Source organism: Bos javanicus, chromosome 8 (genome assembly GCF_032452875.1).
Source record: "Bos javanicus breed banteng chromosome 8, ARS-OSU_banteng_1.0, whole genome shotgun sequence".
NCBI lineage: Eukaryota > Metazoa > Chordata > Mammalia > Artiodactyla > Bovidae > Bos > Bos javanicus.
In genome coordinates, this window is record NC_083875.1 from 77,873,817 (window position 1) to 77,898,648 (window position 24,832).

Here is a 24,832-nt window from a genome sequence, read left to right on the forward strand (position 1 = left end):
GATGTTTTTCTGGAACTCTTGCTTTTTCCATGATCCAGCGGATGTTGGCAATTTGATCTCTGGTTCCTCTGCCTTTTCTAAAACCAGCTTGAACATCAGGAAGTTCACAGTTCACATATTGCTGAAGCCTGGCTTGGAGAATTTTGAGGACCACTTTGCTAGCATGTGAGATGAGTGCAATTGTGCGGTAGTTTGAGCATTCTTTGGCATTGCTTTTCTTTGGGATTGGAATGAAAACTGACCTTTTCCAGTCCTGTGGCCACTGCTGAGTTTTCCAAATTTGCTGGCATATTGAGTGCAGCACTTTCACGACGTCATCTTTCAGGATTTGAAATAGCTCAACTGGAATTCCATCACCTCCACTAGCTTTGTTCGTAGAGATGCTTTCTAAGGCCCACTTGACTTCACATTCCAGGATGTCTGGCTCTAGGTCAGTGATCACATCATCGTAATTATCTGGGTCATGAAGATCTTTTTTGTACAGTTCTTCTTTATAGTTAAAGACATTTTGAGTTAGGTTTTCTATTATTTTCTATGAAAGCATCCTAGCTTACACAGGTAGCAGATCCTATCTGATATCTTATGATTTAGTGGGAAAAGTAGACAATCAAATGTCTGGGTAGAGTTATACGTGAGCAACAGAAACCAGACTCCAGTGACTAAATGAAAAAGAGATTGTTATTATCATACAGTAAGAACCACAGAAGTAGACACTCCAAGGCTGGTGCAGCTATTTGAGAATGTCAGCAAGGAACTAGGCTCCTCTTTTTCTATCATTAGTATGTGGCTTTATAGTTGTAAGATGGCTCTAAAGGGCCAAGGAAACATACCAAGTGAGTATGTTTCTTTTGAAAACCTTTACCAGAAGCTCTATCCCTTAGGCATAGGCTTTTGAAGAGAAGATCAGAGAGGGAGGCATGATCAATGATGTTGTGTCCCTATCAATTTTCCCCCTCCTGACCAGTAATCAAGTTTGATTATTCCAATTATCAGTGAACCGTCAGTCTGAATAGCTGAATTAAATTTCAGGCATTGGCAACAATCATTGCTACATCTTCTATTTTCTGTCATGATTGATTATGACAGATACTTAAAGAAAATGAGTTAAAATGCATTCTTGAGCATAAGTTGCAAAAGTTGGCTGGAGCAATGGATGGACAATAGACTAGATGGGAGTAGTGGACAATGGCTAGATAGGAGTAGTTTCTGATATATGCAGAAGGAGGAAAACAAAGAAGTAAAATGGATTTTGTGAAGGTAGGATATCTGTTGTTTTCATTTCTCATGACTCTCCCAAAGTGATCAATAGACTAAAGCCCCAAGAAGACAACAGAAAAGAGATATAGTTCACTACTGTGTAATTTTCCAGTTCAGTTTTTCCTTGATTTATCCATATATCGCATTTAAAATTGACTGCATGCGTGAGTGCTAAGTTGCTTCAGTCATGTCCAATTCTTCGACACTATACACTATAGCCTGCCAAGTTCCCCCGTCTACAGGATTCTCCAGGTAAGAACACTGAAATGGCTTGCCATTCTCTCCTCCAGGGGATCTTCCTGACCCAGGAATAGAACCCCCATCTCTTACATCTCCTGCATTGGCAGGTGGGTTTTTTATTTTTTATTTTTTTACCACTGGCGCCATCTGGGAAGCCCCTTAAAATTGACTACTTTGTTAAAATTCACTCTCAACTTCTAGGGCATTGTGAAAGTGTAAGTGAAAGTCTCTCAGTCATGTCTGACTCTTTGTGACCCCCATGGACTGATGGAATTCTCCAGGCCAGTATACTGGAGAGGGTAGCCGTTCCCTTCTCCAGGGGTCTTCCCAACCAGGGATCAGACCTAGGTCTCCTGCATTACAGGGAATTATCCTAGTTTTCTTAGAAAAGAAGAGAAAGGAAAAGACTCTTCTCTTCCTACTCTATTCTTATTGTATGTAAAATATCCCACCTCCAGGCTTGGATTAGGGACAGAATGGACTCCTTCTGATGAAAACTCTTGAGGATAACTATCATTTCCATTATAGAGCATTAACATTCTTACTATTGTTCAAAACCGATTAGAATTTTTTTGAACCATAGTTTACTTTTAGCTAGTGAAATATTAATATTTCCTACTTTGGAGGAAGAAGTAAGTATTATAAACAAAACAAAACAAAACAACAACTCAGTTCAGAGCTTCCAGATTGGTGAGATTCAGGGAAAGTAACAGGATGGGAAAGCACAAGCCTTCTACATCCCTTCCTACATACTTTGCCCTATCCATCTCTTGTGTCTGGCTGTTCCCGTGTTGTATCCTTTTACAGTAAACTGATAGTCTATAATTACTTTCCTTGCTGTGTACAGATTACACAACAAAGTTCTGGAATAAGCTAGACAGTCCTTGAGAAGTTTGCTGAGTTCCAGTGATGTTCCTTTAGCAGATTCCAAGCAAGACTTAAATGTCATTGAAGAAGTGATTTGAATATTAGAGATCATCAGTTCCTGCCTGTCTGCCAAATTCTCTTCACCACCATCCAGACTTGGTGTATGCACTGCTTTGCACATGCGGTCTCTTTGAACAATATTGAACTCACCACACTTCATTTCAGGATATAACACAAAATATTGGTCTGGTAATCACCGTTAGCTCAAGGTTGCTACAAGCTGGAGCTGAGCTGTCAGTGGAATGGAGTCTGGAAATCATCAAGAAAGGGGTTGTTGCACTGCTCAAAGACAAGCTAAAGAAGTTTCCAGAACTGATATTCAAATATGTGGAAGTAGGGGGGAGAAATTGAATGAAGGCAGCCAGAAGTTATGAACTTCCAGTTATAAGTACTATTTTAATGTACAACATGCCAAATATAATTAACATTGCTGGATGTTATATATGAAAGTTGTTAACAGAGTAAATCCTAAGAGTTCTCATTGTAAGAAAAACACATTTCCTTTCTTTAATTTTGCACCTATATGAAGTAATGGATGTTCAACTGAACTTATGATCATCACTTCACAATAAAATTAATGTATGTAAATCAAATCATTATCCTGTACACCTTAAACTTATACAGTGCTGCATGTCAATTATATCTCAATAAAACTGGAAGAAACTAAACAACCAAAAAAAAGACACCGAAATATTCGGGAGAGACTCTGAGGAACAGAAGTAGACAGATTGGTGTATTTTTTAGTAAAGTATTGCAGTAAGCCAGGCTTTCTTCCTGCAGATCCTCGCCGACGCCGTCCCCACTTCGAATTCCCTGGATCCACCAGGGCTGGACCCCGGCAAAGGATCACACAATTGTGTTTGCAATGCATACTTTGATTTGGAGAATTGGTGCCAGTTGGCAGTAGATCACTTAGATAGTAGTGGGGGAAAAAAAGGTATGGGCAGAGAGGAGATTCACAACGCTAACATATGTGAAAAATCTGCTTTTAAAAAGTGCAAAAATAAATAGATACGAAAGAAAACTATGGTGACAGAACCTGAGGCAGGGATTAAGTGCTAATGTTTTATCTATGAGGTGTAGTCTGAGGGCACTGACAGCGAAGGAGAGGGAAAGAGGAAGTTTGGTTGGCAAGTGATGTGTGCTGGCTACTGCTTTGTGGGGAGCCTGGAACAGACGCAACTTTGAAACAGTCTACACCACACTGGACAAACTACTCGAAGAAACGGTCTCTCAGAGAGGTTTGTGGAGGGAGAAAGGGAGGAAATTCTCCTCTCTTTCTCTCTTTTTTTGATGTTTTATGATTGTAATGTTCTTTACCTTTCAACATAAACTTCTGATTGTGTCGATTGTGTCTAAACAATAGGGGAAAAGACTCTTCAGGAAAGATCTTCCAAAATTCACTGTATCCCTCTCTTCAAATACTATAAAGAGAACGTTCAAGTGAACAAAGGATACGAGAGTTTAACACAGAGTTTTAGTTCAATGGCTTAACTAAAAAAGAGCCAACCAACCAACCTTCTTTTCTACTCTTTCAAAGGAAAACAAAAGTGAACCTGAGAACTTCTAAATCTTTTTTTGGGGGGTTTTGGTATCCAAATATTTCTTTAAAAGGAAGGAAGGTGGAAGGGGAGAGGGCCACCACTGTTGCTAAGATTACTATAACCCAAGAAGTCAAGGATTCTATCAAATTCTAAAAATCTCTAAATGTATTACCGAGAACCACATTATTGGAAATATAAATGCATAGGGATATAAACTATTTGGTAGTAAAAAGACTTTGCTATATAAACATGTAGGATGTCACTTTAATCTCTTGATGAGAATTACAGTACAGAGAACAATCTCCAGTTTGCCCTTTAGTCTGGAATTCCTGAACACTTAGCATGCCGTTGGTGTTGCCCTGAACTAACAGCTTTGGAACCCAGAAGACCCCACTGCTGTCATTTTGTAAAGGATCACGAATCACGCTCCTAGAAGACACCATTCACCCCACCCCCACGCTTTGTGTTTGTGTGCCTCTAGATACAAATAACTGTAATTTGCATAATTAAGTCCACAATCAAGTCTGAATACTGAGATCTAGCTAGAAAAAGTAGCAGCAAAGGCAACCTAAGCTAGTTTGTTAGAAAAGCAAGAGGAAGATTTCTCAAACACTTCAGTTCAAGTGGGGAATCCCTGGTGACTCAGTGATAAAGAATCTGCCCGCAATGCAGGAGATGTGGGTTTGATCCCTGGGTCGGCAAGATCCCCTGGAGGAGGAAATGGCAACCCAACCCACTCCAGTATTCTTGGCCTGGGAAATCCCTCAGACAGAGGAGCCTGGTGCGCTATGGTCCATGAGGTTGCAAAGAGCTGGACACGATTGAAGCAACTGATGACATGCATGCAAGTCCCACCAGCTGTGGATGTTTTGCTGTTGTTCCTTGAAAAAGAAGAATCTCTATCTTCCTGACCCAGAGACAGAACGTTTCTCTTCTCCATTGTCAAGCGATTCTTTACTACTGAGCCACATGGGAAGCCATAATAAACATGTCCATTCAAGAAAAATGCCATGTTTGTTAAGGTTTTTTGGAGCAATTCCCAAGTTACTTTAAACTTTGTACGTTATTCAAGGACAGAGTGCATATTGGTTGGGATGTGTTCGTCACTGATACATCTCCAAAGAATATTTCATGGAGGCTACCAACTTCTGAACATCTTCTATCCTGCCATCATTATTCAAAGAAGCCATGATACCTCCCACAGACCCATGCCCTTTCAAGGAAATTATAGTGAATTCAAGAGCTTTATCAAGAAATCTTTTATTCTAAAGTGGCATCTCCATTGGCATTGCCAATGCAGAGTGAAATATTCATCTTGCTTCTATTCTGGGTTTCACTAGATATACATAGAATCCTTCAGAATTATCAATAATATGATAAATCATTTGAGATTTGATGGAACTAAGCTTCATGGCTGCTTCACCACTATTATTCTTTTTTTTTTTTGAGGGGGTGACTTACTTGACCAGAGATCAAACCTGCACCCCTGTAGTGGAAACATCGGAGAAGGCAATGGCACCCCACTCCAGTACTCTTGCCTGGAAAATCCCATGGATGGAGGAACCTGGTGGGCTGCAGTCCATGGGGTCGCTAAGAGTTGGACACGACTGAGCAACTTCACTTTCACTTTTCACTTTCATGGATTGGAGAAGGAAATGGCAACCCACTCCAGTGTTCTTGCCTGGAGAATCCCAGGGACGGGGGAGCCTGGTGTGCTGCCGTCTATGGGGTCACACAGAGTCAGACACGACTGAAGTGACTTAGCAGCAGTAGCAGCAGCAGTGGAAACATGGTGTCTTAACCACTGGGTCACCAGGGAAGTCCTTTGCCACTGTTATTCTTGATCTACTCCAAGACCAAGCTGATGCTGTAGAAACAAGGAAGGGAGTTGTGTTGAATAAAGTGTTGTTTCCGGCCTGCACTTTGTATTCCACAAGGGAAGGGCACTCTCTGAGGGCAAACCCTAGCAGGATATCTTGAAATATCACCATCGTGACCCCTACAGAGCCAGCATTCTTCTGGGCACCATCAAAAATCACACCAAACTTTTAAACATCAAACTGGTTTATATGGGAAATTTGAGGACATGTCAAAAAGTAGCCACTGCTCCTTTGACATCAGGAACAAAGCAAAATTCTGCTCTGGGCCTGGTCTCATTTGTGCAGTGATACATGCAGTGGTGACCTGATTGAGGTTCCAGGGTCTTGGATTCAGAATTTTCCTGTAACTTCTAAGTTTAGAATGGATAACATTCACAGTTCCCAAACTTCAAGGCTTCTGGGGCCTTAGGTGACCAAGCTTTTGCCATCGAATGGCTGGCACACCTCCCTACTTTCAGGTCAATCAAGCTTAAGGGGATAGCATGGAACTGGCTCATCCAACCCTCCTCTTTGCACAAAAATCATTGTCTGGAATGGCTAACAATTTCTGCACAAGATTCTATATGTTATTAATAATCTTAGCTAAAGCTGATAGGCTGTAGCTCATTTCAAGAACATGAATGCCAGCTCTTTGTGGCCTAATAATTCTTTCTATATCTCTAACAACACAGAGCTCAGTAGCTTGTTGCCCTGAGCTGAAATTGACCACCTACCTCCAGGTGTCTTCAGATAGTGGCATAGGTAGAGTTGGCCAGAGAGGATTTATCAGTGGGCAGTCAGTATCTCTCTTCTATTTCCTTTTGGCCAGAGGTTTCCCTGCTGGGCATGTTAAGAGTTGGACTATAAAGAAAGCTGAGCACCGAAAAATTGATGCTTTTGAACTTTGGTGTTGGAGAAGACTCTTGAGAGTCCCTTGGACTGCAAGGAGATCCAACCAGTCAATCTTAAAGGAAATCAGTCCTGAACATTCATTGGAAGGACTGATGCTGAAGCTGAAAACTCCAATACTTTGGCCACCTGATGCGAAGATCCAACTCATTTGAAAAGACCCTGATGCTGGGAAAGATTGAAGGCAGGAGAAGGGGACAACAGAGGATGAGATGCTTAGATGGCATCCCCGACGTGATGGACATGAGTTTGTGTAGGCTTCGGGAGTTGATGATGGACAAGGAAGCCTGGCATGCTGCAGTTCATGGGGCTGCAAAGAGTACATGACTGAGCAACTGAACTGAACTGCACTGAACTTCCCTGCTGGGAGTTAACTCCACTAGCATTTCAGATTGCATCATCCAGCGCTTCGGTGACTGTTAGGGAAGGCAGATCCACTGCCTGTGAGGTGTGGTATTTTATCAAAGTCTGAAAGTGAAAGAGAAAGCCAGAAACTTAGGGCACATTGATAGTTGCTCTGTATGTTCAGTGGCAGCCTTGAGATAAGGCCTGGCACTCTCCTAGAAAATGACTGATTTATGCCCAAAATGGCATCGCTGTGAAGGCCCAAGTGACACTGGTTGCAGTAGTGGCAGCTGAGGTGGAGCAGGAAGCTGTCACCCATACTTTGTGGCTCTCCTCCCTTGAAATTAGCAATGCTGCCTGTACAAGAAAAGCCCCTTAATGCAACAACATGGATGGACTTGGAGAAATTACGCTTAGTGGAATAAGCCAGACAGAGAAAGACAAATACTGTGTGATATCACTAACACATGGAATCTAAAAAATACAACAAACTAGCGAATATAATAAAACAGAAGTAGACTTATACAGCGCAAATCAGTGGTTAGGAGTGGGAAGAGGGAAACAGGGCAAGACTGGGGTAGTGGATTAAGAGGTACAAACTACTATGTGTAAAATAAATAGGCTACTGGGATATATACTACACACACAGAGAATATAGCAAATATTTTATAATAACTATATAGTATAACTAAAAATTGTAACTCACTATATTGTACACCTGCAACTTATATAATATTGTACCTCAACTATGTCTCAATAAAAAATTTAAAAGACTCTTCATTTGATGGGCTGCATATAATAGCAAGTGATCAGCTAATTAATTTAAGGAAAATTAATTTTTTAAAAAGTCACAAATGGGACTTCCCTGGTGATCAAGTGGCTAAGACTCTGCACTCCCAAGGCAGGGGGCCTGGGTTCAATACCTGGTCAGGGAACTAAATTCCCCAACTAAGAGTTCACATGACTCAACTAAAGATCCTATGTGCAGCAACTAAGATCTGGTGCAGCCGAATAAACAAATAAATATAAAAAAAATAAAATGAGAAAGTTGTGAAAAATCTCTTGGGATGGAAGGGAAGGCTGGGGAACGAGATATGTAAACAGAAATCAGGCAGTTCTAGAATACTGAGAGCAGGAACCACCCAAGGTTTTACTGATGCTGCTGAAAAAATATGATAATTTTACCTTGTTTCCATTATTTTGTTCAAGGTACAAATTCCCAGGACAAAGTGCATTGTTGGGCAAGCCTGGGTCAAATGCCTACACTTTTGGGTGATAAGGCATCTCAAATGACCAAGATTTCTATCTCATGAAGTCTATACAACTGGGAGAGAAAAAGTCTAAAAAGAAACCTGGGTTCTATTAGAAAAGAAAAACTGATGCTGTATTATTTAATAAAATTCACCCTTATGGCTGTTCAGTATCAAAAACAATTTTATTCCCATATATATATATACCTTCAACAATACTCCTGCCTAATAGAATGCAGCTATTCCTCATTAAGTAAAAAAAATTCTCACTCCTTCTTCAGGAGATAATTCAATGTCTCATGACTTACTGCATCAAAATCTATGTCAAGGATGTCTAAGTGAAATAAATTTTTGCTCTAGCTCCAGCTCAGCTGTCTTAGATCAAACCCCTAGAAGCAGAGCCCAACCCAGGGATTCTTGCACCAGGGATGTGCTGGGGAATTGCTCTCAGATAAACAGGGTGAGGGCAGCAGGATAAGGCAGGGAATCAGTCAAGCCATGATGTGGTCTCAGTCTGATTCCAGAGTTCTGAAGTCCAAACTGTACACAGATTTGGTGCCAGTTTGAAACACAGGTATGAATAAATGATCTCAATTAAAAAGGTCACATGATCTTACCGAATAAAGGCTCTAACCCAACTGGGGCCACCTCCACCTGGAACATATGTAGGTAAGGTAGTTTAGCTTGATCTCTTCTGCTTTTAAGAGATTTCTAGAGGTCTCAAATTCCCTTATACCCTCTTCCTTGGTAATTTTGAACTCCCATTGACTTTAGAAGAAACACATAAACTTGCCAAGCAAAAGTAGGTTGATCTCTTCCAGTTTAAAATGATCTAATTCAAGGTAGATAATTATTCAGTTCAAGATCTGACCTTTAAGGCTGTTTGCACTAAAAGCTCTTGATCTCCACCTTTCTAAGACTTTTTGAGGTCTGACTGCAGAAGGTTTAGGTTTTCTGATAATGAAAGTGAAGGGCCTTGTCTCATGTCTTAATTTTGGCATCTCTTCTCCCTATGGTTACCACTGAGTAACCAAACCTAGCGTTAACTGGTGGTCTGGTTTCTCTAGCACTCAGCTCAGTGGTTTTCCTTGACCAACTTGATCTCATTTGGCTTTCACTGGTATTGACAATCCTTTGAGATTCTGCTCTGTCTCCAACCAGTCCCCAGCTGAGCTGTCTACCATATTGCTCCCACTATGCAGTAACTGTCCCCTTTCATCATGGTGGCCCTATGGAAAGCCCCGTAGCACTTAACTGGTGTTCCTCTTATGCCACATAGGAAGCAAAGGGAATTCTGAGATAACGAGAGAAATCTCAGGTTCTCTCTGCCAAACGTGATATGCCTTCATTCTGCTGTGCTTTACTAGTTTATGTGGTCATAGGAACACTTAGCAGGGTTCCAGACAGAAATCAGTCTTGTGTTTGGCTTCTTACTTAACCTATCTGAAATTTCTGCTCTCACTTGCCCTGCCCCATGCTGAACCCTAGGAAGGTCTTGGAGGGACCTAGCTGGCACTTTCTACTGTTTCTGCCAAATCTGCCTCATTAATATCAAAATCAGTTATCCTCCTTTGGTCTGAGAAGCGGGTATTATATGCTTTCCTTCCCTACTATATATACCCTTTCTTCTTTCTAGGTAAACAAGGTGGCCCTTCCTTTCCAATGAAGCCTGTCTTTAATGGTAGCAAGACTTCAGGGTAAAAAGGAGCAAAGGGGAAAATGGGGAATTTCCTGGAAGCCCAGTAGTTAGGACTCTGAGCTTCCACTGCATAAGCACACAGGTTTAGTCCCTTGTCAGCAACTAAGAGCCCGCCTGAATGCCTGCAAAAAAAAAGGCAGGGGGGAGGTGGATGGGGAAAATTTTTGAAAAGCGTGAGGTTTTGGTGACCAAACTTTTATTCCTAATTACAGGTTCCTGGGTTATAGGCCTGAGTTTGGGGAAGCAGGGAGAAATAGTGGGGAGAGCTATAGAGAGGGAGGTTAGGAAATTCTTACTGGTTTTGGACAAAGTGAGGTTGAGAATAGAAAGCTTTGAGGTCATAGGGTAGCTAGTGTATCTTTTTACCCCAACACTGTTGCTAGTGCATGTTGTTCAGTTAGCAAACAGGGAAGCCCAACCCCACAAAATGTTTGCATTTTACATTTTCTAATGTGTACTTGCACATCCTACCACCTTGATTCAGATTAGCTCCCCATTCTAAATATAGACAAACGTATACATGCCTGGGCTTTAATTTTTCAGGTATCCATTTCTCACAAGTCAAATAACTGAAATACCAAGGTCTGGCTTGGGTAAATGATGTTAACCTGTGTATACAATGCCCCATTTTTTTAATCTAAGAGGATTCGAGGGCATAATTTTATTCAACACACTGTAATTCCTAGTTTGACATTTTAAGTAACATGCTTGTTAATGTATATACATTCATGTGCATGAACAGATGTTGGTTTCTGCCTCTTAAACACATACTATACAATGAACCTTCTTGCTCCATGTTTACTGGTGTAATTATTGGTCTCTCCAAAATAGCTTTGCTAACCACTGCCTCTTCAGGAGCTACAATGTACACCTCAGGAATTAAATACTTGATATATTAGTAAAATGATAGAAATTTATGGTTCACTTGAACTTGTTATGCAGATTCCTGGCACCTCTCTATAGAACAGGTGGTTCAGTAGAGCTCTATTGTGACCCAAAATTCTCATGTTTAACAAGCACTGTTGATTTTGATGGTGGTCCTAGAATAGTTTGACATTGCAGTATTGCTTCCTAAGGGTTCATTGCCTCCGTAACAAGTTAGGCTGCAACTTTCTTGGCAGTCCAGTGGTTAACACCACTCTGGGCTTTCACTGCAGGGGGTGTGGAGTTCAGATACCTTGTTGGGAACTACGATCCTGCAGTGTGTGGCAGAGCGCCTCCCCCCCCCCCAAAAAAAGTCATCAGTTTCACTTCAAATTTGCTAACAATGGGCAAACTTTGATAAATAAAATACAGCATTTAAGGCTACTTTAATTTACACTCAACACATCAAGACTGAATTTCCTTTTATGTGGAACAGCAATTCCCTTCAGAGTACCAACAATATAAGGTGTTTTACATTTTAAGACAATCATTGATAGGGTTAAGAGAAAAACTTGATTTTCCTAAAAGATTCTGTGTATTCCAGTGGTTAGACAAGAGTAACTGCTGGTTCATTCAAAAATATTTAAAGTACTGTGCAAAGATAGACTCTGCAAACTATTAACATTTGAATAGCAGGTAAAATTTTTAAATTCCTTTTCTCACTTCTGAAAAAATTTTGGTGCAATCTGGTTTACAACATTGTTGTTAGCATATTGATAATTTACAAAATTAAGCCAAAACCACTTTTGAAACTACTTCAGTTTTAAAAGTTCAATCAGCCTATACAACTGGTTTAATGTTCCATTTCATTCAGTGCCTTTCAAGCTTGAAAATTTTCTCAGAACTGCCAGCTTATGTTCAAACACTATTTAGTGGTTAAGAATGGAAATGACAAAGGTCTCTCCCCCTGAAGCTGTATCCCAGATTTACCCTCAAGGTATCTTTCAACCTATTTTTTAGTAGGTTGTGTTCAAAGTCTGATTTTTCAAAGGCAAAAACAGGAACACTTTCACCGGTCTATTTATATAATTAATTTCTGAATGACAAGTGAAAACTTTGAAAGCCTGTATTCTCTCCAGGGATACTTTCCTCCAATAGAATTACAATTTGACTAAAATATCATTACTGATAATCTTTCTCCAGAGGAAGGTCTCATTTCAACATGAATAGGTTACACTACCCTCAGCAACCCAAGCTTACTCATGCTTAAAATACAGAAGCGGAAAGCTAACCAACACCCAGGTGGCAATTCAGACTAATATCATCTTTGAGGAAACCTCGTCACAGGTAGCATTATGTTGTGATACCACTGTCACTTATCAAAAGAACACTCACTGCACCACACCCCCACCCCCGCCTCCTTGAACTACGAGGGCTATCACTAAAACATTAAACACCTTCACGTGTACTGCTCACACATTTCAGAAAATTCTGCTCACTTCAGCCTATCATATATGTTTTCTTGAAACTTAGAATTGCATCCATGAATTATTTTCCACGTTCTCAGGCTTTCTAGACAGATTCAAAGTTAACCGGTAGCACGTGACTTATGAGCCAAGAACCAGGGGGGAAAAAAAATTCTCCCAACAAACCAGAGCTATTTTAAAGATAGAAACCTAAGAATCTGCAAGCATATCACAGGTAATATGAGAACAGAAGACTTGTAAAATTGGTATGACTCAGCTCTATGTTCAACTCCTCTTTGGAAGTTTTCAATTTACCACCCCCATGAAATCTGATTTATAAATGCTAGAAAAACACTTCACACAAAAAATACATAATTTAAGATTATTGTATTTCCTTAGAAGAGGAACGTTTTAACAAATTTTACAGGTGTCAATCAACCCTTGTTCAAAATTGGGCACACATCAAATCTAGCATTATGGGAGTTTTATTTGGAAGTGAACTTTAACTATTAATACAAATGCCAAGAGATACTACACAAAACATCCACAGGAATTTTTTTCATCTTTTTTTTGAATTGTTCACAAACATTTCCTACATAATCCAACATACAACAGAGAAATGGTACATCTTTTTCTTTCAATTTGCATACAATGGAAAAACAAGAATATATATATATTTTACAAAGTTTAACTAATAGACACTACCAAGCTGACAGTTTAAGTCTATATGTGAGAAATTATCTAATAAAAAATAATCAGAATTTATTTAGCATCAGTCACTTCCATAACCAAGTATTATTCTGATTGATAAAACTTGTCATTAAGCTTCTGGTATAAACTTATACCACTATTCCATCGGTTGTGTTGCTCCCCACCTTGGTTCTTCAGAATTACGAACAGAAAATCGTTGCAAAGTAGGGGCAAGCATTTGCAAAAACAAACAAAAATCCCCAGCTTATTATAAGCATGAATGTGTGGTGGAATTTCCTCCCAAGCAATGGACTTCAAATCATTAAGAATCACCAGAACTGAGTATTGTCAAGATATTTTGCCTAAGTCCAAGAAGAGATGCCATTTATTTATATCCAACAGAGGACTGAAAATTAAACTTAGTGTTCCGTTTGGGGGTAGGTTGGAGGGAATTCAGCCATTTGAAAAATGACCATCTTAAAAAAAATGACCACCAAAAATAGGTTCACTAAATTTATTTTAAAAATCATAAAACGTTTCTTACAAAAGAGCATTACATTCTGCACACTGCTCTGAATAGATGCCAGGGACATATGGACTACTGTTACTTTTCCTCCCTGTCCCACCACCCCAAATGTTACAGTGACCACAAAGCAAAGTGTTCACAATAATTACATGGGGGGACTTCTTTAAACCACCAACAATGAACAAAAATTAAAATTCACTCACTCTGCTGCTGTTTCAAAATTTCAATGTTAGTTTTTGCACACCCTCCCCCACCCCCACCCTGTTTGTAAGGAACTAAAACATTACATCTGGTGAACAGCAAAGATTTCACTACACCTCAAATGCAGAACACCTATGAAGCAGAGGAATGTTGGCTTTTTAAACAGAAGCAGATAAAAAAAAAAGATGCAGGACTCCTTCAGTTCTTCACTAGTCTTAGAAAAACTTTCCAGAATACTGCTTCACACTATAAAAAAGAAAAAATATCTTGCATTAGAATCCTTCAACATCTGCATACTGCTTCACACTATAAAAGAAAAGAAAAAAAAGTACGAATTAGAATTTTTGTTCGTAACATCTTAATCAATCTTAATCAACATTAAAACAATTTCAATGCTAAATTAAAATGATAAACATGTCCATTACACAATTAGAGATAAGAACTAAAACATTAGTAATTACAAATTAGAGCAATGTAAAGTCCAAGAAAAAAGATTAATAGTAAATCAGACATTAGTAGAGCAGAATTGTTAATATATGGTAGAAAAGACAAAGAAATGCCAGTTAAGGTGTGAATTGCTGCATTTAACAGCACCAATCATTTGTCCTGTAGAGGCATGGCCTGTGCCATATGGCAGACTGTGATTTGTTGTCGATTCAGTTATCTAAAAACAACAAAATCACTAGTCTTCCACACAGAACTAGACCAACATCCACTGAATCTTCTACATTTTCTACAGGCTCTGTATAATTTGTAACAAGTGGTTTTGGCAGCAGTTTTCACCAGAAAAATGAGAAGTTTGCTTGGTTAAGGCTTCTTCCAGTAAGATTAGTATCGAATGTCTTCGTGTTTTAGCAAGAAGGCAGAAGAAAATTAAAGCAAAGCTATTAGAATGTTTAGAAGTTAGGTCCCCAAAAGCTTGAGACACCATGGCTTCTAAAAGAAAAATCAGCTGAGAAAGAGAAGTTTTTTAAGGTTTTAGTATGTGTAGGCTAATAACATAAAGCTAAACAAACTGACCTGTTCTGCAGCAAATACTGTGCATTCTGTATCTGGTCCTGTGTTCCCGTAATGGTAATGATCCGATCTTCGGATCCTTCTAAAGGCTCATCAATTTTGATCGAAGCTCCTGACTCATGACGGATTTGTTTAATCCGCTGACCACCTTTGCCAATAATAGATCCAGCCAACTGCAAAGATTTTTAAAAGCAAGTGTTTATGATATACTTAAAACAAAAACAAAAACCCTACCCTGTATGTTCAGTGACCATCAAGAACACTCTTGTACAACTTATTGACTATACTGTTAATTTAATGCCCTCCAACCAGTCAGTTTGAATTACAACCTATTTATACTACCCACTGACATTTGCTTTAATAAATGAACCAGGGGCTCAAACCCCTGATAATTGCTTTTAATAGCACTGAACACTGTTTGACAAGGCTTAAACTGGAGAACACTTCACTGAAGTCCTTGAAACACAATTTTAATCCTTAAAGGGAATACTTTTGTTAAAACCTTTGTTAAGTCAGAAAACTCATAAAAATGACTCAGTAAATGTCTTTTATAATATTAAAAATACTTACATCTTTGGGAATAGTTACTTGTGTAGTAATAATAGGTCCACCAAGATCACCATATGAGCCACGACCCCCTGCATAGGAATAATCTGATTTAAATAATGAGTATTAAGTTCATATACAAAGCATGAAATAATGTTTGATTTCAGAAAGAAGAAAACTTACCATATCCAGAGCCACCCTAAAAACAGAACAGACAAAAACAGAAAATTACTTTGCCTTCCAAACTTTAGGTAATTAAACACATTTCTAAAAAACCCCCAGTTATTTTAAGTAACCAAAGCCCTCCCGTATATTCCCTAGTAAGCCAATTTCAGAAAACAATCTTCAGGGGAAGAAACCATTCAGGTACACAGCGTTCCAAGAAACAAAAATGTTGATGGGGGAAATAAAATATTTAATTGGTGAGTAAATAAGCACTTTAAGATTATTAACATAAACACCCGTGATACTCAACCTGTGGTTCATAAGCCATCTGCCACTCTGATGGGCTCCATGTATCTATTGCAGAGTCCCAGGTTTCATCAGCACTGAAACCAACCTGTGTTGAGAGAGAAAACTATTAACATAAACCTGCATGGTATTTGTCAGAGCCACCATTTTTATACATCAATTTCTACTTCATGACTCTACATAAAAGTTTGCAGTAATCATGTATTTTAGGGGCAAACAAAGAGTGGAACAAGTCGTAATATCCCAGCAGACAAACAGAAACAATGATTTAAGTGACTAACAGAGTATATTTGTAAGACAAGTTCTTCAGTTAACACGTTCAATAAAATGTTAGCTAACTTTTAAACCCTTTAGCTCTCATAAATACATTAATGAAGTAGTATCAAAGTTCTTACCATGCCATCATAACGGTCTCCAGGTCTTCCTCTTCTGTCATAGGCCATTAGATCTCTGCAAGCATAGTAATTGTAATCTCAGCTGGTCAAGTGTTTGAAGTATTTGAAATGAAAACCTACCCCCTTCTATCTGTGAAGTGCTGCTTCTTGTATGTTAATGTGTGGATGAAAGAAACTTACCCTCCTCTAGGTGGTGGTGGTGGTGGAAGAGGAAGATTCCGAGCTCTACTACCTCCCCGGCCACCTCGTCCGGGAGGGGGTGGAGGAGGTCCTCGACGAGGGCTCATATCATCATAATCTCTTCTGGAGGGAGGCATGGGACGCCCACCCCGACCAGGCGGCATTCTGTCAAAACCACCTCTTCCCCGCATGGGAAATCCCACAGGACGTCCACGGCGGTCATCAAACATCATTGTAAAACCACCATAATCATAGGTTTCATCATAAAAATTGGGATCATAAGGCTGAGCACGTCCTTTGATGGGAGACTGAAAGAAAAACACAGCAACTTTATAGATTGAGGAAAAAAACCTTAGTTCACAGTAGTAATTCTTTTAACAGAAAACTTCAGGCACTTTGTATTTCTCTTGGGAGATCCTTGTGGTTAAGGATAGGGACAGGAGTTTGAAATTAAAAAAATTGGGAGTTTTACTGCTCGTGAGGCAACAGTTTAATTTTACCCTTGGCGTTAACAGACCACAAATTCCTTTCAATTTCACAATGGGGATTGGGGATCACCATCTAGTACTATAGAGGAACCATAAAAACTTCATTTGAATGATCAAAAGTTATTTAAAAAAACCTCACCAACAATCAAAGACAACAGTACAGATTCTCCCAAAGTATTTCTAAATTAAATTGATGGGAAAGCAGAGTGACAGAAATTGTTAGGGAAAGGTACTTTGTCTTTGCCTTCTGAAATTACTTTTGAATAAGAAATCTGTTTTGTGAAATTAAATGTAAATAAAAGTGTTCTGAAGGTACCTCTGATATAAGATCAAGGATGATCTTTATGCACTCTACAACCCTATCAGGCTTTCCTCCGATAAGAACGACTCTGTCAGTAGATTGAGGACAACATTCCTGGAAAAGCTTGATTGTTGTCTGAGTGTTCTGCAATAGGTTTACAAAATAAGCAGCATTAATCAATCAGAAAAAAAAGGAAATGCACTAAAGAAAAAAAAAGTTCTAGGCTTAGACAGATTTAATGTATATTTTAGTAAAATTTCCCCCCAATGTAAAACCTTGTTAGTAAGGGTTGAGCTTTGCAATACACTTTTGGCAAATAACTTGTCTAGTATGGCCAAGCCATTCTACTATATCTTAATTAGCAAACTACGTAATCTTAGGGGGAGGAAACTCAAAAGAGGGAATGAGAAAAGCCTACCAAATCCTTATAAACAACTATTTTCCAATAATTCAGCAGAAGAAAAAAAAACACTGGCTTTACCTCTCGAAGTTCTTTGATTTTAGCACCTTTGACTCCAATAATTCCTCCTGCCAGACTCTGATGAATCAACAGTCTCAACTCGCAGTCAAAGTCGCTTCCTTTATAGTGTTGGTACTGTGGAGGGAGTTACAGAATTTCAGTTCCAAATCATAGATTCCTGAATACACACTTATCTGCTATAAGCATACCAATATACTGTTGCAGTGAGCAACCTGAATTTATATTTCAATAACTTTACCAGTTATGTGCTATTATCCTCAATAGCCAGGCCCAAAAAGGACATTCTGCACCACCTTAAAAAACTATTTTATTTTCAGGTCCTGCAACACCATACCCACACTGCAGCCATTTAGCATGTCGCTGTTACCACAAAATTATTATTAACATTCAAATAACACCATAATAAAAATGACTGCAAAGCACTTTGCAAATGTAGTTAATTCCCACTGCAGCATGGAGCAGGGTCAACAGTGAGTTGTAAGACCATTCATTTATCATCTTTTTAAGCCTTTTTCTATAGAGACGGGAAAAGTACACTATGTTGAAAATAAAATCGATCCTATGGGCCAGGCTCCATACTTCAGTGGGGTTCAATGGCACTATGACATACATTTAAGCATTCCACAGCATCAGATTCGAGCGGGAGCTGGCTGGTTGCAGTGGGTGATGGCAACTGCAGGCCCTGAAAGTAGAAAAATAAGAGTAATAGGTTAAGTGTCTAGTGTGATCAGGCTATTGTCGCATATATTGGTAAAGCTACTACAACATATTTCACAACTATCATTAAATAACAAGAAATTGCTTATCTACACTAACAATCAACATACAATGCTTTTCTCTGTATATCTAGCAAACAAGATTACACAGAATTTAAAAATACTCAAACTAGATCAAACATAGTCCTTTCCAACATAGTCTCACAGTCAGTAGTCTAACTCAAAACCTCTTCTAAAAATTAAAGCCCATAATATACATGCTAAACTCCATGAATGTGCACAACCACAGGTACTTCCTATCTACTCCAGAATGGCTAGACTACATTTTTAAACAAGTAATGTGGTATGTAAAAGAATCCTGCACTTAAAGCAGCAGAGTGTAACACACTGCTGCTAAAAAACTATTATGTCCAGTGTCTTTCCACCTCCCCCATTTTGCCCCATTAAATATATTAAGCACCCCCTCCATTGCGAAATACATTTAAAAAATGAGCCTACCTCTTCCAAGGTAGGGATGATTTTCTTCAGAATTTCTCCAATCGTTTCAATATCAGCACTGATACTCAATATGCTGTCAAACACCACAAATACCAGATAGTACAAAAAAAGGTGGAAAAGAAAAATGAGTTTTGTGGTCATCACCAGTAGTCAAATTTTTACAGAGATGAACATACAATTATTTAATAGTCCCCATTTAAAGTAGCCTATTTATACATTTTTCACATGCATTTTGTTTTATGCCCAATACAAACATGGTAACAATATTAGGAGACTTGCAGAGAGACAGAGAGAATGGGCTCTTGGAAGGGCTCAGATTAAGTGGGCAATAAATTGACCAGAACTGAAGCAGAGTTGAATATTTATGTTCCCCGCCACCACTAAGTTAATTAAGGATACCCTCGCTGTTACATTGGAAAAACTGGCACACCTTCTCTCAGGCAAAGTAGGGGAATATGCAAGTGGTAAACACTGTATTTGGAATAAGGTTATGGATACCAGTTAGAAATTAGATCACTAATGGGCTCTGCAAGAAAACAAATACAAATGCGAGACAAAAACAAAGACAACACAAATGAGAAGTGAAGGAAAGTGAACCAGAGTTAGCATTTCATCAGAAAAAATTATGAACAGGCAATGTTGGGAAGCAAGGTGGGCCACAAAGACAGAGCGAGAGACTGTTTCGGTAACAATTTGATTTACAATGCAGCAAATATGCAACACTTGAAGCTGTGCTCCTTCCATTGAAATAAAATTAGTGGATCGTTTGGGTGGGCAACTCACGGTAAAAGTTCAGTGACAAAAAGACTTAATGGGGAAAATAAGACAGAAACTTGAAAAACAATACACCGTCTAAAGGGGATACTATTTAATTATATAAAAGGCAGGTAATAAAATACATTTCTCTCTTTCTAATCAGGCAGTGAGGCATAAACTGTTGGGACATACCGCTCGGGGCCACTGCTGTCTGGGACTGAAACACTGGCATTGTACTGCATTGGTCATTGGCGTTCGTGGATGTTGGCATTGGGCATGGGCATTCAATCAGAAGTTGTCAAGTATGGTACCCGTTTGGCAACGAGCACATTTTTGGGCATAGCCAACCAGGGTTTTCACATGGGCGTTCAGGGGCGGATGGGCCAACGTCATGGTGGGCAACGCAGGGGTAAGTCGATCCAGTACATGGGCAACGGAGATATATGGCCAAAAAAACAAGGAGAGGGAAAAGGGGGAAAAGCAATAAATTTTAATTTAATACAAACTATACTCATACTCTCAATTAATGAAACAAGCTTAAGTTGTTCTGAAGACTAACACAATAATGGACTTCTCTATATCTGACTGTGGCTTAACATTTAAGGACCTTTAATGATGGTACTTTTAAAAAACAAACGATGTTTCAGTAGCAGGCTGGCTCATGAGGGTAGACACAAAACCTGTCATGACTTGAATTCTCGAGGAAATGGGGAAATTATTAACCCAGATAATTATATATAACATCTGGATTAAGAGGAAAGAGGTTTATAAAAGACAAAAATTCCCACACCACCAAAAATCCTAACTTCAATGACTGATTTGGTTTCCTGGAGGTTTAAAATGCATTCCTAGATCCTAACAGGCAAGTTTGTAAAATTTAAATTTTTAAGTTCAGTTTACAGTAATCAAGAGGAACATACAAAGATCTGCGACCAAGAGAGAAATGAAATACTATCAAATAAGTTTTCAACACAAAGTTCTTATTTGCCTCAACTTCAGCAAGGAAACATCAAAAGAGTGTGTAACATGAGAAAAAAAATTAAGAAATTTGGTGTAGCCAAGTCCTATAAATATGCTCACTGCTGGTGATACCAACATTTAATGTGTCTAATCACAAGAGTCAACCCACTATAAAATATGAAGACACAAATTATCAGCATTGACAGACGGTCACCCAGTTATAAAATTAAGTGCCTACTCTATTCTTCACCCATATCTAAATCATGCAACCTCAACTTCTTTGTGCTCCATGTGCAAACTATTCAAGAACAGATGGGCAAATTGGGGGGGGGGGGGGGGGAGGGAATAAAAATATGGAGTTTAATCAGCCACCTGCAACGGTTTTCAGTACTACTGTACTTGATTCACACATGGGAAATGGTGCAATTAAGGGGTTTTATACTGTTATTTCTAATTAAGATGTTATCTTGCTTGAAGTGAATAATTTGGTGTAAAGTTATTAGAAAGTGAGGAGGTTTAATATAGACCCCCCAACTCAATCTGGGCTTTGTTAGGAATGGCAAATCTTTAGAATTATCTATGTATTCAATTATTATAAAAGGCTTGTATCTAGGCTATTAAAAGATTTCTATGATGCAAATCTTTAAATTTCTAAAAACACATAAAACTGAAGCTGCCTGTGTAGTAGGTTTAAACTCTTTAATACTTACGTCTGTACGGAGAGCCTTAATATTCTTGCCTCCTTTTCCAATCACTGCCCCAGCATTCTGGAGAAGATAAAAAGAAACTTAGTGTGTCTTCTTAACCTTTTAGTTAAAGACAAACACCACACAAGTCTACCATATCTAACCTCTTGTTTGGTTATAGCGATGGAAATCTATTTGGGGATATTAAAACCACAAGGTTTAAACAAAAACCAAGAGTCTATGTGACATGTTCCAGGGACTAAATACCTAGACAGAGCTTTGAAATATTCAGAATGCCAGAAATATACTGAGTATAAATCTTAAGCACTGGCACCAAATTTACAATACCCTTTTGCAAGTCAATTAACTTGAATTCTAGTAGATACTTTCACATTTTTTAGCTATATTATCAGTTAAGTAAGCTGCCAATCAGGATGTTATCTAATGAACCCACAATGAAATAAAAAATACTATCTTTAAGGCATTAATGCTATAAGGACCATCCATACCCATCTCCTAATTAGACTTGTAGTTCACCATGTTAAGGGCTTTCATTTTAATCATTAGCAAAATAATTACCATGGCCTAAAAAGTCTAAGTCTGTTTAGAAACAGCCACACAATTATTTTACATTCTGCAGCCTTCTGAAGGCTTCCCAGAAGGCTCAAACATTTTCTTAATTTCTACTTTGAGTAAGAAACAATTTCAAGAATAAAATCTATACCTTGCTCTGAAGCAGAATGCGTAATTCAACCATCTCATCAGTGTTTCTAGATCTTTTAAAAGCTTGTTCCTCTTCCATATCTTCAGCAGGGCGTTTACCTAAAAATTAACAGTTTAGGTTTCAGAGAGTACCAGCATCTTCAAGAAAGGGTACCTTTAATCACATTTTAGTTTTAACCTACAGATTTAACATTTAACTCCACTCCCTTTGAAGGAATTGTTAAAGCTTGTTAAAAAAAAAAAAAAAAAGGCATTCAATCTTCAACTTTTAAGTCAAAATACACTCCCTTAATTTTCTAAACACGAGATTTATTGTGACAGCACATCAAAGGATTAGAAATTTCTAAATGCAAGAAAAAAACTTGTATTTACTGGCTTTCTTTTAATCGGTTTCCTCACCTACGCAAATGACAGTTACTTCTAGTTCAAAAAAGTAACTAACAAGGATCTCAGAGAAAATAATGAAATTAACAAAGCAAAAAAAAATTGTTAAAATGTTTTCTCACCAAATTCGCCATTGGTTTCAGTGTTGGGAAAGGTTTCCTCTGGCTGTTCAGTTTCCATTTTCTTGTATTCAAGGGACACACGAATCTGTTAAAAAATAAAGAGGCTAGTACACTTGGTTTCTTGCAAAGTAGGCTGTGCAGCGTACTATATATTAAAGACAAGGGAAAGAAATGACTATTTCCAGAACGTACCAGTTATTAAATATATCCTTCCAGGGCAGAACTGAAGTGTTCTGGGCGGGACCAACTGACACCCTAGTGCTGTAGTAGCCTACGAAAACCAACACAAATCAGTTTTGCTTTTTTGGTTATTACCGAATACTAATGACTACAGATTTGAACACAACAAAAAGAGCCATTTCTAAAACTTGTTTTAGGATCTTAAATTTCCAAAGGACCGCCCTGTAACACAATCCAAAAGACCTAATTTTTCTGTAAAAGCAAAAGTACCGTAATTTTGGATCAAGTTCCACCACAACAATGTTTTACATAAATACATAGAAACCAGACGCATAAGGCATTTAAGCCCCCGAGTAATGAGTCTCGAGTAATGCTCCCGAAAGTACACATTTATAAATAGACGCAGAAATTATTTTTACATCTGGATTCTAAACTTCTGGGTTTCTTTCCACCGGTGACTTGAAAAGTCTACTTGAAATATAAAGGCAAATTCAAGCCATACCCAACCGTCTGGCCAATCTACTGGAGCGATAAACAGGCAAACCTGAAACAGGAGTACACCCAAACTGCCTGTAGTACTCGACTAACAACCCTTGAACACCAATAACATCACTAGCGGGATATTTCAAATTACGTTAAAAGCGGTATAACCTGACAATTTCAGCACTACCAGACTGGCGATAGGACTGTGAACAGCCTTTTAGCTCCCCTCTCCTGACTGGCAGGAGGCGACAAGCGGCTCCCGTTATGAGAGAAATAGCTAAACAGCCCACAGTCATGGCAGTATTTACGCCTTCCACTCTTCCCAGGAACTGAAACGCCAACCTGGCCCCAAACTCAAATACTGAGGTGCTACGGAAGATTTAGATAAAGGGGTTTGACGACAAACAGCAGGCTGTTTATAACGATAAACCCAATATCCTCCAAGTGCTTTAGTCGCCAGACCCAAAAAATCGCTAAGTATATGCGCGACCAGCCAAGGGCAAACATGCCCTCCTCCCCGCAACGCCCGAAACCGGGATCGGCAACCGCCAAGCAACAGGAGTTGAGAAAGCTCCCGAGGCGAGAGCACCAGCGCCGCACCTCTCCTCGGCCCGATCCGACAGGAAATGGCGGCCCGCGTAATGGCGACTACGTGCTACTAGGCGGAGCCGAGCGCGGACCCCCTCCCCCACCCACCACGCGGTCCCGAGACCTCGTCCCCCGCGCCCTCCCCCCACCGCGGGAGACAAAGCAACCAAGGCAGCCCCGACCCTTCCAGCTCGCCCGTTCCAGACCCAGGCCCGCAGCGCCCAAGTGCGGCGGGCCCCGCACAAAGAGAGCGGCGGCATTCTCTACCGCCCTCCGGCTCCCTCTCCTTCCCACACAAGGCCTAGTTCCCAACAGAACAAAACTCATCCCACCGGCACAAGCCTCGCGACTCTCCGAAGCCTCTAGTACCACAACGCAGACTGCAGATATACGCTCAGGGAAATGGCGGAGGTGGGGGGAGGGGAAACCCGGCAACGTTCCCTCCCAGAACCCGCCAACCACCACCAAGCCCCCAAACGCCTTCCCTCAAATGGAGAAAGTACTCTCCGGCCCTCACCCCCACGCGCCGTTCGCCCAGCCCCATTCCTCACCCGGCAAGGGTACCGTCCCTATGCCGCCGCGCCTCCTCAGCCGGTCACAGCTAGACAGAGAACAAGCGTAGGCCCCCACTGCCCTCCCCCGCCTCCACGCACTCTCCTACCCCGCCGCCGGGCCCGATTGGCTGCACCGGCTACAGCGGTGGCGCGAGAGCGAAGCGATTGGCCCAAGGCCGCGTCAATCAAGGCGCCGGAGGAGGCGACAACCCCGCCCCCCGCCGGCGCCTCCCTTCAGACTGTAAGGCCGCTAAGGGCCTGAGAAAAATCAGACTTCGAAAAAGTCAACGCAGCCTTTAGGGAGGCCAAACCCCTGCCCGAACCCGCAGTGCCCAAGCCCCAATAACTCTAAATTACCTATAGGCCGCAAATAGGCGGGAAGTAGACAAGACGTCGAGGTTGGTGCAGCAGAGAAACAGAGGATAATGGCGTCTGCAGTGCTTTCGCCTGAAGCGCCCTCCTCCTTTCTCGTTCGCGCACTCACTGGCTGGGGGGGGGGGGAGGGGGGAGGCTCTCGCGAGAACTA

General features: G+C 40.0%; 1 protein-coding gene and 1 pseudogene across 10 annotated transcripts; both read right to left on the reverse strand.

Moving 5' to 3' along the window:
• Window positions 1–5,150: 5,150 nt before the first annotated feature.
• LOC133253491 (phosphoserine aminotransferase-like) lies at window positions 5,151–7,400 on the reverse strand (annotated as a pseudogene).
• Window positions 7,401–13,550: 6,150 nt separating this feature from the next.
• Window positions 13,551–24,769, reverse strand: HNRNPK (heterogeneous nuclear ribonucleoprotein K). 10 transcript variants are annotated; one of them, XM_061426036.1, is made up of 17 exons: window positions 24,664–24,769; window positions 22,694–22,772; window positions 22,502–22,586; window positions 21,997–22,094; window positions 21,297–21,353; window positions 19,819–19,862; window positions 18,871–18,943; window positions 18,267–18,338; window positions 17,657–17,770; window positions 17,191–17,319; window positions 16,387–16,694; window positions 16,207–16,261; window positions 15,816–15,899; window positions 15,524–15,539; window positions 15,365–15,432; window positions 14,798–14,967; window positions 13,551–14,083 (listed from the first exon to the last, which is right to left on the reverse strand). In XM_061426036.1, the coding sequence occupies exons 3-17, from the start codon at window positions 22,557–22,559 to the stop codon at window positions 14,050–14,052; spliced, it is 1,380 nt and encodes a 459-aa protein (XP_061282020.1). In that variant the 5' UTR covers window positions 22,560–22,586; window positions 22,694–22,772; window positions 24,664–24,769; the 3' UTR covers window positions 13,551–14,049. The 10 variants fall into 10 exon arrangements, with proteins under 10 accessions (XP_061282020.1, XP_061282018.1, XP_061282013.1 ...); XM_061426034.1 differs by having other exon boundaries at window positions 13,551–14,023; window positions 15,365–15,447; XM_061426029.1 differs by having other exon boundaries at window positions 15,365–15,447; window positions 24,664–24,768.
• Window positions 24,770–24,832: the final 63 nt, after the last annotated feature.

Excerpts from the sequence above, each read along its gene's own strand:
- HNRNPK (XM_061426029.1), bottom strand. The coding sequence starts at position 22,559 with ATGGAAACTGAACAGCCAGAGGAAACCTTTCCCAACACTGAAACCAAT. Across the intron at positions 22,095-22,501 it reads TGAAACCAATGGCGAATTTG|GTAAACGCCCTGCTGAAGAT; the intron begins GTGAGAAAACAT and ends GTTAATTTTTAG. Across the intron at positions 14,084-14,797 it reads CAGTATTTGCTGCAGAACAG|TGTGAAGCAGTATGCAGATG; the intron begins GTCAGTTTGTTT and ends TTTCTTTTATAG.